The following is a 15049-nucleotide window of genomic DNA, read 5'->3' as shown; positions in this document are numbered from 1 at the left end:
CAATATATTCAGCCACGGGTCTGGATCCCACAGCAATATTCTGCATGAGTCCAGATGAAAACCTAGAGCCCATGACAATGCTTCCCAAGAGTCCAACTGGAGGTCCAGAGCCCATGAGAAGGACTCATAACAGTTTTTTTCCAGGTCCGTGCTTGGAAGGCCCAAAGGTCAGCGGTGGAAGCTAGAAAGAGTTTGCCAGTGGGGTGAAGAAGCTGTGTTGGTAGTCCGAGGGTTTTACAGTGGAGTTGAGAAGTCCCACTCACAACAAAGACCAGGGCTGTCCTGAAAAGTACCACAGCCATCCTCAGTGACACGGAGGCCCCTAGCTCCTCCAATGATAAGCACAGTCCAGTACATGCCAGGAAGCCAGCGTGATGAGTTTATCCTGGAGATTAAACAGCACAGGTCTTCTGCTCTGGAGCCAGGAAGCAATGCTCAATGTAAGAACCAGAGCTCCCCCAAAGTGAACCACAGCCACTCTCACCAACAAGGTTCCGAGCTCTTTTGATTACAATGGTTGAACTCACACTGGGAAAGCTAGTTACAAGGTTGGCTCCAGGAGAACCAATGGCTCAAACAGCAATACTTCGAGAAACCCACAACACCTCACTTGTCTTCTCCATGTCTCTGTTTATGATGGCAACTTTCCTCAGGTGGACCATCTATGCTCACACCATGCTGATTTAATTCAGCGGGTGTTAAGCTGACCATCAATTTTTAATCCACAACAAATGCCTACTCAGCAGTGGCATTTGCTGTAGGCAAACATACACTTAACATTAATAGATGCTATGAAGCTATTTTCCAAAAGAAAAAAATGTTGGCAACTCACCGTAGTGAAAATTATAAGTTCTAATACAGGTGAACATATCACTGTGACTAGAAAATTCACCCCTGGGATTTATTCAAACATGCACCAATAGACAATAAAAGAGTCTTCATGGAAACCTTATCTAAACTGTCTAAAATTGTGAAGCATCAAATTTCAATCAACACTAGAATGGAATCATAGATACAAATGTCTTTATCAAATGATAAGTGAAAGACACTACACAAAAAGCATGATTTTCTTATAGATACAATGTTGAGTGAAAGAAAGAGACTGAAATGTATAAATATGATATTCAAGAGCTACCAAAGTAACTTATGAAAGAACAGACAGGAAAGTGGTTACTTCGAAGGCTGCTGGTTATACTGCTCATTGTGAGTAGTGGTTGAGATTGAGCAATACATTTAGGAATTGTGTGCTTTTGTGTTATAATTCAATGAAATATAAATATAAAAATACTATGCCTAGATGGGAGTTTCCATACACTGTGATCAAAATATATGGTCAGTATTTGAATTTTAAAAGCTTTTTACAGTAAAAGTCACCTTGACAGCAATCCCCTTCAGAATACTCTTGTGAAACCCACTTATACCAATGCTCGTGGCAGTTCCGGAAGTCTGCTTTCCTGTAAAAGTGTGCACACTGTTGCACTGTTTTGGCTGCTCTGATGTCCTGACTTGACTGAAAACTTGATTTTCTTGGTCATTTTGTCTTTTGGAGGAGTCAAGAGCCCCAGGGTGGCAGACCTAAGGAGCAGGATGAGTGATGACACACTGTAAGGTTCTTAGGTGCCTACTTTTCATTGGCTGGCACTTGGCAGCAGTTGCCACCATATGTTTGATCACATCTAGCGCACACGCTCACGGAAGAGAGCTTCTCGATCTGTTTGGAAAGTGTCAAGAATAATGGGCTAAGAGAGCATCAAGAGTGGAGTGTTTTAAGACAATTAATGGCAATGTCTATTTTACTGTAATAAAACTTTAAAAACAAACATTTACCATAGAGTTTGATCCCGTCTCTTTTGTGGGACAAGACCAAGAGAAGACTGGAGAGAAGGTTTCTTTCATTTCCTTAATCCTTTTCACTCTCCCACTTCCTAGACTGAATACTCCGCTTGGAGACCTGCCCATTGAGCTCCCCGACCTTCGAAGCCTCGCCAGCGTCTTGCGCGCTCCCTCCCCGCCACGCCTCCCCCCGCTCGGAGGGTGGATGTATCCGGGGACGGTGCAGAGAGGACTCAGCCGGCCTCCAGTGCCAGGCAACACTGAGGCACCGGCGGGCACCGGAGCCGGCTGCGGGACCGCTTCGGCTCCCCGCGCAGCTCCGGGTTTCAGCTGCGGCCGCTGCACGGCGCCGGGTGACTTCGGCCGGCTGCAGCCCGCGGGCAGGTACTTGCAGTAATTCTACCGGGAAGATTGTGGTTTTCCAAAGGGCTCCGCGCTTGCCTGAGGTGCTGAGCCGTTGGAGCCCAAAGGCAGACGCGACAGCTCTTTTTTGTTTTCCTTATAAAAAGTGAACCCATAACCCCAGCAGACCGGCGCAGCAGAGCGTGGGCATGCTTGGCACCAGGTGCTAATCTGTTTGGGACGCAGCGGTGTGACTTGTTTCTGCGAGCAGTAAAACTTGCCAGGGCGGAAAGGAAAATGATTAAATCCAAGTAGCGCGCCGCACTTGTCGGGCGTCCGCACCGCGCGGCGGGACCTCGGGCGAGGGCACCATGCCACCCCGCTCTCTGCCCGGCCTCGCCCCCGCCGTCGGCGGCAACCAGAGCGGTGTCCTTCCCGAGGGATCCGGAAGGAACTTCCTGGCCGGCTCCGACCGGACCTCGGCGGAGCTGGCGATCCGCTGTGTGATCCCGTCCGTCTACCTGCTCATCATCGCGGTGGGCTTGCTGGGTAACGTCATGCTGGTGAAGATCTTCATCTGCAGCCGCGCCATGCGGAGCGTCCCCAACATCTTCATCTCCAACCTGGCCGCGGGCGACCTGCTGCTGCTGCTGACCTGCGTGCCGGTGGACGCCTCGCGCTACTTCTTCGACGAGTGGATGTTCGGGAAGGTGGGCTGCAAGCTGATCCCGGCCATCCAGCTCACCTCCGTGGGGGTGTCCGTGTTCACGCTCACGGCCCTCAGCGCCGACAGGTGAGCCGGGCGGGGACCAGGCGGCCTAGGACGGCGGAGGGGGACGGTCACCTGGAGAGCCCTGCGCCCGCCCGGGGACCGAGGGGAAAGCGGGAAGGGTGTGGGAAGATCGACAACTCACTGGAAAGTTATTTTATTGCTTAAAAAAACCCGTGTTAATTTGAATATTGTACATCCCTCTCACTCCATTCCCAGAAACACTTTGGGAGCCTTTGTTATTGATTCTAAAGAAAAACTTTAGAATGAATACGCAAGGGTACAAGTATGTTGTGGGATCTTTTCACATGCGCCTGAAACCTTCATGTGTACTTTATTTCTAAAGTAGGATACCACCCTCGAAGGTAACAGTCTCCACCCTGGTATTAGGAAAATATTTGATTTAAAATTTTATCTAAATAAGAGGAAGCATCTTTTGCACATCTAAAGTACTATTTATTGAAGTGAAAATAAGTGACATTATTCTTGTTTAATATCTGAAGTCAAACAATATTTTACTTTTTTCCTCTCACAGGTAGGAACTAACTCTTCAAATCATGCTGTAAAAGTGCAATGTTAATGTCGGATCTGTCTATCACTATGCTAGCAATGTGAAATACATAATTCTACCTAAAAGTTCAACTTGCACAACGTTGTGATTTTTCAGGTATTGATACTGAAGCTCAGGGAAAGTAAATCCTCCTGGAAAGGCTAGGAGAAGACCCAGGCCGGTAACTCAGCGTCCAGTACCACTGATCCAACCTGCCTGTAGTCCTGCTCCTGGGTAGTTTCTCTCTCTCTCTCTCTCTCTCTCTCTCTCTCTCTCTCTCTCTGTGTGTGTGTGTGTGTGTGTGTGTGTGTGTGTGTGTGGTATTAGTGTCTGCGTAGGATTGCAGGAAATATATACAATTAGGCACCATTTTACGGAGCTGTGGCTTAATTTCTCTGGGAATGGAGGGGTGGCAAGCTATTTAGATAAACAATTAAACTTGAATAATTAAGGTGGTGCTCATTCTCTTTAATGTACAAATTATTAATGAAAAATGAGTCTGGATCCAAAGGTCCTGGTGTTTGTAAGACCAGTCTTATGTTGCTTTGGTTTTGAAGAGCTAACCTTTGTTGAAGGATTGACTATGTTCAGTGGAGAGGTTACTTACTTTAGTAAATAGCTGTGATTTATTCACTTTAGTTTATATAATGCACTCTCCAAAACTACCTCCTAGAAAATTAGGTGGCTTTCATGTGAATTATGCATCTCATTTTGTGTATGTGGCACTATTCCTATCAGCCTTTTCTTTGAATTCTAAAGCTAAAATGTGACTTTTAAATTTTAGCTTTTCTGCTTTAGGGACTCATTTTAATTAGAAAGCTAAAAAATTTCATTTAGTGACTAGAATAAAACTGAATGGTTAGTTTTCATAATAGTCAAATTACCATCACTATGCTTTAATTTTTAAAACATGACATTATTAGCAAGATCCACAGATTTATTTCACACAAATTTTCTTAATATATTGGAATGGACATATACAAATAAAATGTACCTCAATCAATATGGGAACAATGATAGTCCTCATATATTTATGTACATGCTTGATTTTATATTAATATTATGTGCTTAGTGAATACAGCTTTGATAGTTTTACTCGCAGTGATAAAGGCGTGTTGCCCCTTCTACTCCTTTTGAGCTCTAGTCACCCTTGATTATTTTCAAATTATTCAAAATTTAAGATAGCTAAAAAATAGAGATACAAGTACGTGTAATAGGAATGAAAAACACAGAGGAAACCAGGGATTAAAAAAAAATTAAAAGTTGAAAAATATAAGATAACCCCTACCTTCACAAGGTGAATAGTAAAGTTTTCTGAAAACTTTCTGGTAGCAGGTTCCAAAAGATAAACTTGTTTTCCATAATAAGCATTCATTGTTATATTTACCTAACGTAGAAGCAGTGAATTATGATTCTTTACATAATTTATTGATTTATTATTAAATGAAGGTTGTAGTGCTTGATTGCAATATGTTAGATGCCTTTCTCGATCTCAACCATTTTTAGCTTATTTCCCTTTTTCTTCCCCTTAGGAACACCACATTTTGACCTAAGTGATGTGTAATTCTTGTAGCGTTTGTAATATTGCTATTCTTTAGATACTACTTTGTGGGTTTTGACCACTATTGGTATTCCTTAGTGTGAAACCTGTTGGGCACACGCCAAAAAAAGGAGGGAATGCTCCAAGCTAGATTTACGACACCTGGATGCTAACTCTGCACCTGTTATTTCCAGATGTTTCACTTGGAGAAAGATGACAAAAACAGTGCAAATCACACAGCAGTGCTTTTCTCCTTGCAAACCAAGAATAATGTCTTCAACATGGCATGGTACATTGTAAGAGGGGAGAAGCTGATTCTTTAAATACTGAATGGTTTCTGGATTTCAGATATTTTTTATGCAGGTACTGAAAATGCACCCATTGCCTTGCATAATATATAGCAAGCTTGTTGCAAAGATGAGCACAGCTGTACTCAGTTCTCTTGAATAACTGTTTCTAAATTCAGCTTGTATTCAGCATCACCTGAAGACTTTTGTCAATGCAGAACATTGCATTTTATATCATAAAATATATCTCATTTTATTGAATATGGAAATAATCCAATAATCCATGGAATATGGAAATAATCTAACACTACTATTTATCTTTCTCTTCTTTTCTCTAGGTGATTTTGAAAATTGATGTCTATTGAGCATCACTAGAGTCTGTCTCCTTTTCTTATTATCTTCTCAGCTTCAGCCTAGTATCTAAAACTCCTACCCCATTCAACCACAATTTCTTTTAACAACTGTTCTCTTTGTACTCAGACCATATTTTTCTTCATTAGTTCAACAACCATTTGTTGAGAACATACCAGGCATTATGTTGTGAACCAGAGATACAATAATAAGCAAGACTTCTTCTGTTTGCATATATTTTATACTTGGATTCTTTTTTCTGGCTTATTCCTTGCATGATACAATAAAGTATGACAAGGAAAAAGTATGGGTACTATAATTAAAAATGTTTGTGCAGAGGGATCTTTTGAGATGTGATGACTTTCTAAAAGGAAAAGTTATCTCATGTTTTATTTCATTTTGTATTATGGTTAAATATATTTATCATTTGAAATGAAATCTAGGCCATACCCAGATGTCATAAGCGTGATTCAAAAAGGAGTTGATGGAGAAATGTATCTAATTATTTATACTTAGTACATGAATAGTGATATGCTTCTTTTTGCCTTTGATTATTTTTTTGTGTTACAATATTCAAATGTAACCTGTTATGCCACAGTGTCAAGTGAAAGAGGTTTAATGCTAAGAGGTGCCTCTCACATTTTATGTAAATATTTGAAAGAAAAATGATAAAATATTCCCACTTAATAGGCCCTAGGAGACTTAACTTTCTGCTTTATATCCTTTTAAAGGTGCACATACAATACACGTTAGTGTGTAACATACTGGATAATTGTAAGCTATGTTTCAGTACCAATATTGACACTTTAGTAACCTTATGTCCAACTATAATTTCTGGTTTTGCAGAATTTTTAGTAATTCCCTTTTCCTCAAATATGTATTCTGAGTTTTGTCCCATTTTCAATAGAGTAGCTCAAGATCTTTCCTGTTGATGAGGTCTTTCTTATTCCTTTCTTACTCTCCTACTAAGTTTCTTGTTTTACCTAGCCCAAAAAATTTGTATCTGTTGCTGGAAATCTTATCAAAGTTTATTATTTGAAATTTCCCAATATTGTTTATGGTTATTATATTGCCTATTCTGCTTACTATGGTCTGAATGTTTGTGTTCTCTGCAAATTCATAATTTTAAGTCCTAACCCCAAGATGATATTCTTAGGTAGTGGAGATTTTTGGAAAGTAATTAGTCATAGGAGTGGGACCCTTATGAATGAGATTAGTGCCTTCAGAAATAAACTACAAGAAGGCCTTGCCGATTCCATTGCATGGAGAGTTAGCCAGAAGGTTCTGTCTGTGTATCATAATGAGACCTTCATGAGACATCAAATCTACTAGCACCTTGATCTTGAATTTTCTATTCTCCATGATCATAAAAAATAAATGTATCATATTCATAAGGCATCCAGTCTTGGGTATTTTGTTATAGTAGTCTCAAGTAGTAAAGTAGTTCTAAGCATCTCTTAATAGCTGGAATAGTATTTGCTAACATATTGGGCAGATAAGTTACATTTTCCTTTGCTTTGTAAAAACATGGAAGAATCTCAGAGTGCCTTTTGTGATTTTTGACAATTTAAAATTTTTCTTGATAATTTATCTATTGTTAGTAATCACCTATTTACTTTCTTTATAAACATGAACATAAAAAAATAAAAAAGATTTTAGTACTTTGCTTTTAATTAGAAGTTGTCAATGAAAAATTAGCTAACCTTATGGAAGAGATTCCAGTACAAATAGTCCAAGCCCATAAAACCTGGAACTATGCTAACAGAGAAGATTAATTTTTTTCTCTATTAGTTCCATAGCTAATGTGCTAAGAATATACACACATAATATAGGATTATAATCCTATGAAAAAGGAATGATTTGAAAGGAAGAAAAATGTTTTAGAAAACAAAAGCATCATAACAGAAATAAAACATTAGTAAAAAGAATGAAAGAGAAAACGAATTGCATTAGTAAGTAAAATCAAGAAGTTGTAGAAGTATTTTGTAACTATGAAACTAAAAAAGACACACCGAGATTCATTAAAATTTTTTTCTTGTCTTTTTGAAACAGGGCTTGGCTATGCAGTTCAGGCTGGGCTTGAGCTCACTTTGTAGCCTGGACTAGCCTTGAACTCACAGCAAGCCCCTCCCTCAGCCTCCTGAGTGCTGGAGTTACAGGTGTGTACCTCCACACCTGGTGAACCACTGAGAGTCGAGAACTGAGGTTCTAATTATCCAGGTTGGTGGTAAAGAAACATTTCAAAACAAAATAAATTCAAGTAGATGGAAAATTATTCAAATAAAAAAATAAGTATTGACTCTTAGAAAATCAAACATGTTTATAAGAACATCATCTTAATATATTGCTGAACTGTATGGTACATAACATTTTAGTCAAAATAATTATAAGTTAACTGTACATAAACACAATATAAATGATGAAATCAGGATTTTTGGCATTGGGGAAGGAGTGATCGTAAGTAGAGAGAAGAATTTTTAGCTAATGTAAAAGGATGTCATTAGTTAATATTTATATTTATTCAAAAACAGTGGATAATAGAACCATTTTTTTGTGAAAGATGAAGACCATGATATGGAATTTATTCTAATTCATGAATAGACCATGAGGTGCAATGGGGTCTTCTATTTTTATTTACAAAACTCAAGCTCTCAGATTTTTTAAAAACTGAGTACTTTAGTCTAATTAGAAATCAAAATACTGTATTCTAGCTCATTTATTCCAATTGTTGTTTCATTTTCCTAAGAATATGCAATTAATAATCAGGGAGGTGACACCTGCCCACTGAGTTTTACCACATGGGAAACCTAGGAGGTGATGCGTTGCCCACGCTGAATCTAACATTGAACCCCTTTCTGTCCTCTTCTTTATTCTGTATATATTTCCTGTTCCATAAGGGAAGTCCTCCTAGACCAAAATATGAACTTCCATTCTCCATGGAAGGTCTGAAAACAACACTGGGAGCAAATCAGGAGAGAGAGATTAGGAAAGAGTTAGGGTGAGGTGATGAGCTGTGCATTTCTAGAGGAAATAGGAAAAATTTTCACAGATTCACAGAAAAAGACCTTAACTGGTGTCTGGTGGCTTGAAATATTCCAAATTCTGCCAGGCATGGTGGCACATGCTTTTAATGAGAGCACTCAGGAAGCTGAGGTGGGAGTATTGCTGCGTGCTCAAGGTCAGCCTGGGCTACATAGTGAGTTCAAGGTCAGGCTGGACTACATAGTGAGACACTGTCTCAAAATATATTCTGAATTTGTAGAACATTAGATAAGTTTGAGTGTTTGTAAGCATAGGATGATGTCTTTAGTGAGGATCTTCTAAACTTTTTCTTATATATAAAAAATTGGAGCATAAAATGTTTGCACTTTTTCACACACACACACACACACACATATAAAACTTGAAGAATAAAATTTTATGTTCCCACCTTACAAATGAAGAAAAAGCCAGATAAATAATTTTCACAAAGATATCAGAGAGGACATATCTCAATTTTGACTGACTTTATTTTGTTACCTAGTTGAAGACAAATATAAATAAATATCATTGTGTAGAAGTTTTGTTGTCTACACCTTTATTACATTTCTTAATAATGTGTGACTGTGTTACCTGTAGAATTTTAGATTAAAATTTCTGTCCTGGAGTGCAGGTCCTTTGCTCTTAATACTGTTTCATTTCCAGTTATTATGAAAATTCCAATTTGGATTCATATCCGAAGATTTGTTGATATAGTTAGGAAAGCAGGAGGTATCAAGCTCAGAATATGTTGAAGGCTGTCATTAGAATTTAACTGTGTTTTATTGTGAATTTCTAATATTTTACATATTGTTTGTTCACAGTGATTATGATACTGATGATGTTTTTGTCAACAAAATTACTTAAATAAAAATTCAAAAAATGATATTTATTAGTGTGTGCAGATTTAGATAGACAATCTAAGCAAAAGGTAAGCAAATGACTAAAATTTGGGCAATGCTAATTTATATTTTTTCCCCTCTCTCTTCTTGTATTTTCTGTTCAAAAGCGGTGAAATTATTTACCTATAGGCAGAGAGATCTCAGGAATGTGAGGTCTTTTGTAGTCTACAAAAAGACCAGGGAATAAGAAAGTGCTGGTGTTTCCCTTACAAGTAAGCTTTCTCTTTTACTTTCTTTTCCAAAGAGTAACTTGGGACGTGTTGTCTTCCTAGGTACAGGGCCATCGTCAACCCCATGGACATGCAGATGCCAGGTGCGGTGATGTGGACTTGTGTGAAGGCTGTGGGCATCTGGGTGGTCTCCGTGCTGCTGGCAGTTCCTGAAGCTGTGTTTTCAGAAGTGGCACATATTGGAAGCTTGGATAATAGCAGCTTCACAGCATGCATACCTTATCCTCAGACGAATGAATTACATCCAAAGATTCATTCAGTGCTCATTTTTTTGGTCTATTTCCTCATACCACTAACTATTATTAGCATTTATTATTACCACATTGCCAAGACTTTAATTAAAAGTGCACATAATCTTCCTGGGGAATATAATGAACATACCAAAAAACAGGTAAGCTTGGAAATGGTGTGTGTGTGTGTGTCTGTGTGTGTGTGTGTGTGTGTGTGTGTGTGTGTGTGTGTGTGTTGTGAATGCACTTCTTAGAAATAGTAATTGGAATCTTGTTGTCTATTTCTTGGACTTTCTACCCTATGACTGATGAGGAGCATTGGGCTTGCATTAGTTTTAATTCAAAGGAATGTTGAAAGGCTTCTAATATGTGGTTCCTAGTCCCACAAAGGTCCAGATGATAGTTTATCTGATATTTGGGCCTAGATCGAGACCTGGAACTTCTTCAATAGAAATTTATCTGAAGGCTTTTCTTCATATGCACGTGTGTAGGCAAAGATCAACATCATAAACCAGAAATTTTCACATACTGAACATAAATTTATGTAATCATTGTTGGTTTTCTTATTTATTAAGAATAATGGAGTATGGTAGAAGAATGCAGGAAAAAAACATGTCAGGGTATTGCCTGGGACTTGGGATAGGAGCTTTGATAGAATACCAGAAAGGGAGGTCCTGGGAAAAGTAAACAAAAGAAATTGAGTAAGTGTGATCCCAAAGTGGGTTGGTAGCCTACTGCAAATAACTTTGCCTATAGAGATTATACACCGATTATATATTTTTCCTTGTTTAAAAAATTGGCAATATTAATTTCAGGTAAAACTAATTGTGTTGATTTACAAATGGATACAAATAGTGCTTTTATGGGAATATATGTGGTTGTTCACTTGTGTATTTCTAGCATAGAGCTTCTAAAGGGCTCTGTTGGTACAGAGAAGCGAGAGTTATCTAACTTAATGCAAAGAAAAAAACTGAGTAAGATTCTGCACCTTTGGGCCTTTTAACAACTGCAGAACCTGGTAAAGTTTTCTCGCATGGAAGGTAACCTCCCTTAATTGAAAACCATAGACACCAAAGCTCCACACCTACTTTAAAGATTTTAAAAAGTCATTAAATCTTCAAAGAGATTTTTTGATAAATTAATGGATTTATTCTCAAATATCTGGCATGCATTAGTGCAGTCAAATGCTCAGCTTATAGGCTCATTATGCTATTTCTGTATATAAACAGTTTTTTTTAAAAAAAACATAGAACCTTGTAATTCAATTCAGATATTTAAATATTGGCTATTGGCTTCTAAAGTTGAATTCTTTCTCTTACTTTTCTCCCTCATGGCATTGGTTCTGTTTTATTTTTTAAAAATTCTCTTTGGTATTTATAAACTCTGGCTGGAAATGGGTCTTGACATCTGTGATGAAGTCATTCAAAAGCAACCAACCTGACTGTATGTTGGGGTCACCAACTATAGACTGGTGTGAAATTCCCACAAGGATGCTTCACCTGCAGAAGGAGGACACTTTTGAGTGATGAACAGATTTCCCAAGTGACCACCTTAATATTGCTGGATGTATGACTTACTTCACTGGGTACATCGACTTACTACATCAGCTAGGTCCAATCTTCAGACTTTTCCAGTCTTTTCTGGAATATTCTACATGATGATCTCAGAAAATATCACAATGATTACTACTAGTAATCATTTTGGCATTACAGTTTAACATTTATGTTGCTTTATGTGAATATTTAAGCATACTTGGAAAATATAAGCTAAATCTTGGACTATAAATGTTAGAAGTATTATTGGATCATTAACATTGAGTATTTGAATTTTGTCACTCAAATCCCTAAAAGTCATCTTACAAGTCACCAAGCACAGTATGCAAATTTTATGAAAAAAATAAAAATGTATTTTTATGTGTAAAAGTAATCCAGCATAGTAATATTAACAGAATTTAGTTCTGACAGCTTCTTTTGGTTTAAATGAGTCACGAATTTAAATCTCGAGTGCTGTGTGTGTATGTGTGTGTGTGACTGTGTGGGTGTGTGTAGTTAGGCTTGAAAATTAAGCTCTGTTTTAACAGATCCATTCTATTTAAAATATCCTGATTTAAAAACAAAACAAAACAAAACAAAACAAAACAAACTTAAGCATGAATATGTTCTGGTTGACTGAGTTGGTATGCTTAATTCACATGGAAATTATTTTTATTTCTACTGAATACAATCAAACTTTAAGCAAGAGAAAAATAGATTTAAAATTTGACAAGGTCTAACATGAAAATAGCCACTTATTAATAATTTACAATCCAATCCTGGGCAAACTATTATATAGTTTAAAATAGGTTCCATCAAGCTATTAACATAATCATTTTTTAAGGAAAATAATGAATTATCTGTCTTGGATGTATTTTCATGAAAATACATCCAAGACAGATAATTCATTATTTTCTTATTGTGACATGATAAGTTTTGGATGTGGCTGGATCCAAATATTTTAAGCAATGGAATCATTTACTTCTCTTTACAGATGGAAACAAGAAAACGCTTGGCTAAAATTGTCCTGGTCTTCGTGGGCTGCTTTATCTTCTGTTGGTTTCCAAATCACATCCTCTACATGTATCGATCTTTCCATTACAAGGAGATTGATCCATCACTAGGCCACATGATTGTCACCTTGGTTGCCCGAGTTCTGAGTTTTTGCAATTCTTGCGTCAATCCATTTGCTCTTTATCTACTCAGTGAAAGCTTCCGGAAGCATTTCAACAGCCAGCTGTGTTGTGGAAAGAAATCCTATCCAGAGAGAGCCACCAGTTACCTCCTCAGCTCTTCAGCAGTGCGGATGACATCTCTGAAAAGCAATACCAAGAACCTGGTGACCAATTCTGTCTTACTAAACGGACAGGGGACCAAGCAGGAAATGGCGCTGTGATTTCGATGATTCCACTGACTACTTGAAAAGAATAGACCAATTTTTGGTTCCTATTAAGCAGAGCAGAATTAATTGGTCCACTTTTACTGTTGCCCAGCTAATTCATTAGACTATTTCATGACTGATTCGAAAAAGTTAAGAAGTTTTTTTTTTCTGAGCAGAACTTTACATTATAACACTGTATAGTCAGAGACACACATGCATCTCATTAAAAGTGACTCAAGAGCAATTTAATATGTATATAAATCAATATTGCTTTAAGGTTTCGGCTTTTTTTGGAGCAAATTGTAGTATATTTACCTTAAATTCATCTTATTTTAAGGCATAAAATAATTTTATTGATACACTGATTCAATGAGACATAATATTCAAGCCCATATTATTTGAAATATGAATCATATTTTTCTGGTGGACAAAATTTATTCATAACTAGTATACATTATATAAGAAAATTCAATGTATAATCTTGTACAGCTTAATCATATATCAAAACTATTTATTGTTGCATTTTGTGTGATTAGTCATAGTTTATAGAAATAGTTTATGTCTGTTAACATTAGGTACCATATATGATTAAAACATGATGGCATTTGTTATTATGAATTGTAAATAAGTATCCCATCAAATGGCTTACCTTATGAATGTAAAACAGATTTCAAATTGCAAAACAGTGACTCAGAAACTAGCATGTCCATATTTGTATTCATTGTTAAATCCTTAACAATTGGCTTGATTCTGTATAGATGTGATAAGAATTGTAAAATTCTTTTGTGTTCTCATTCCATCTTGCAATACCCAGCTGACAAGTGTGTGGGATCTCTTTTAGGCAATTTTTCTCTGCATGTTATCACATATTTTTTCTAAATAAATGTCCTGATCTGTGTCAGCAAAAATACTGAATTGTGTCAGCAATCATGATCCTGATTGAATACTAAAGTCTACCTCTTCTTCAGGATGCATCAATGTCTAATACCTTTTCCCAAATCTTTTCTTTTTTCCCAATTTACTGAGATGTCTGTTAGTATATTAATGTCCTCTTTAAATAACTAATTCATACTCTTCAGATGGGAACAATTCAGTTTTGTATAGCAATTAAAAAACTAGACACAATCAAATTATTTACCATGTTTGATAACAATAATTTAATATTTTCTGTGTTTTAGGCATAGTGGAGGATCCATATGTTTATTGTTTAACTTTGTCTTCAGAATAATCACAGGGCAAACAAGAGAAAGATCATATTTTGACATGATGTGAAATTATCCAATTCATCGAGCATCTATATTTAAAGGAGTACATGATTTATTTTTTATTTTTTTTTAGGAATACACGATTTTGCAAATTAAATGAAAACAATGGTAGGGCCTCAAATGTAGGCTTTATTGACTTCACTGCAAATTCAACTGTGAAATATATTGCTATTATCTATGTTTTATAGATTAGTAAAGTGAAGCTCAAAACTATCAAATAACTTAAAGATTATCTAGCCGTGTGGAAAAGCTGTGTTGTAAAACCGGATACTATACCGTGGTGTGTACACTTCTCTACCCCACGTCTATTCAGCCATAGTTTGAATGTTTATTATTAACCCTTGGGCAAGCTGAAGATTCATGTATAACAAACTCATAAAATTATTATTCACAGGTTCTATATATTTTTGAAGATTTTTATAGATCTTTGAAGCCCCAATCAATGGAAACCTAAGGAGCCATGTGTCCAGATTAAGAACTTTTGTTTGATGCAGCATCTTTTCCTTTGATAGTATTAAATGATGACAGATATACAGGAAAGACTGATAAACATATCTCTATATACCTATATCTTATGTGATTATTTTAGTTTAACATATCTACACACATATATCTTGCCTATATAAAACATTGCAATATAGATGTACACAAATTTTGCAAGACACACATCCTTGTGACACCATATTTATGTATAAAACTGAAAAGATATGCACATACTAACTACAAATTCCTGATAATTTAGAGTTTAAGAGAATAAAGGTTCTCTAAACTGAAATCAGATTTGTTTTACAATGAATATTATTCATTAATGAAATATGA

At 36.8% G+C, this 15049-nt stretch overlaps 1 protein-coding gene across 1 annotated transcript; it reads left to right on the top strand.

Moving 5' to 3' along the window:
* Nucleotides 1-1746: 1746 nt before the first annotated feature.
* Nucleotides 1747-13875, top strand: Nmbr (neuromedin B receptor). The gene is made up of 3 exons (XM_003465651.5): nucleotides 1747-2968; nucleotides 9865-10213; nucleotides 12579-13875. The coding sequence occupies exons 1-3, from the start codon at nucleotides 2547-2549 to the stop codon at nucleotides 12978-12980; spliced, it is 1173 nt and encodes a 390-aa protein (XP_003465699.1). The 5' UTR covers nucleotides 1747-2546; the 3' UTR covers nucleotides 12981-13875.
* Nucleotides 13876-15049: the final 1174 nt, after the last annotated feature.

Source organism: Cavia porcellus, unplaced genomic scaffold (genome assembly GCF_034190915.1).
Source record: "Cavia porcellus strain 051 isolate PalLab524CR breed Dunkin Hartley unplaced genomic scaffold, mCavPor4.1 scaffold_22, whole genome shotgun sequence".
Lineage (NCBI taxonomy): Eukaryota > Metazoa > Chordata > Mammalia > Rodentia > Caviidae > Cavia > Cavia porcellus.
This window is presented reverse-complemented; position numbering and strand designations above follow the sequence as displayed.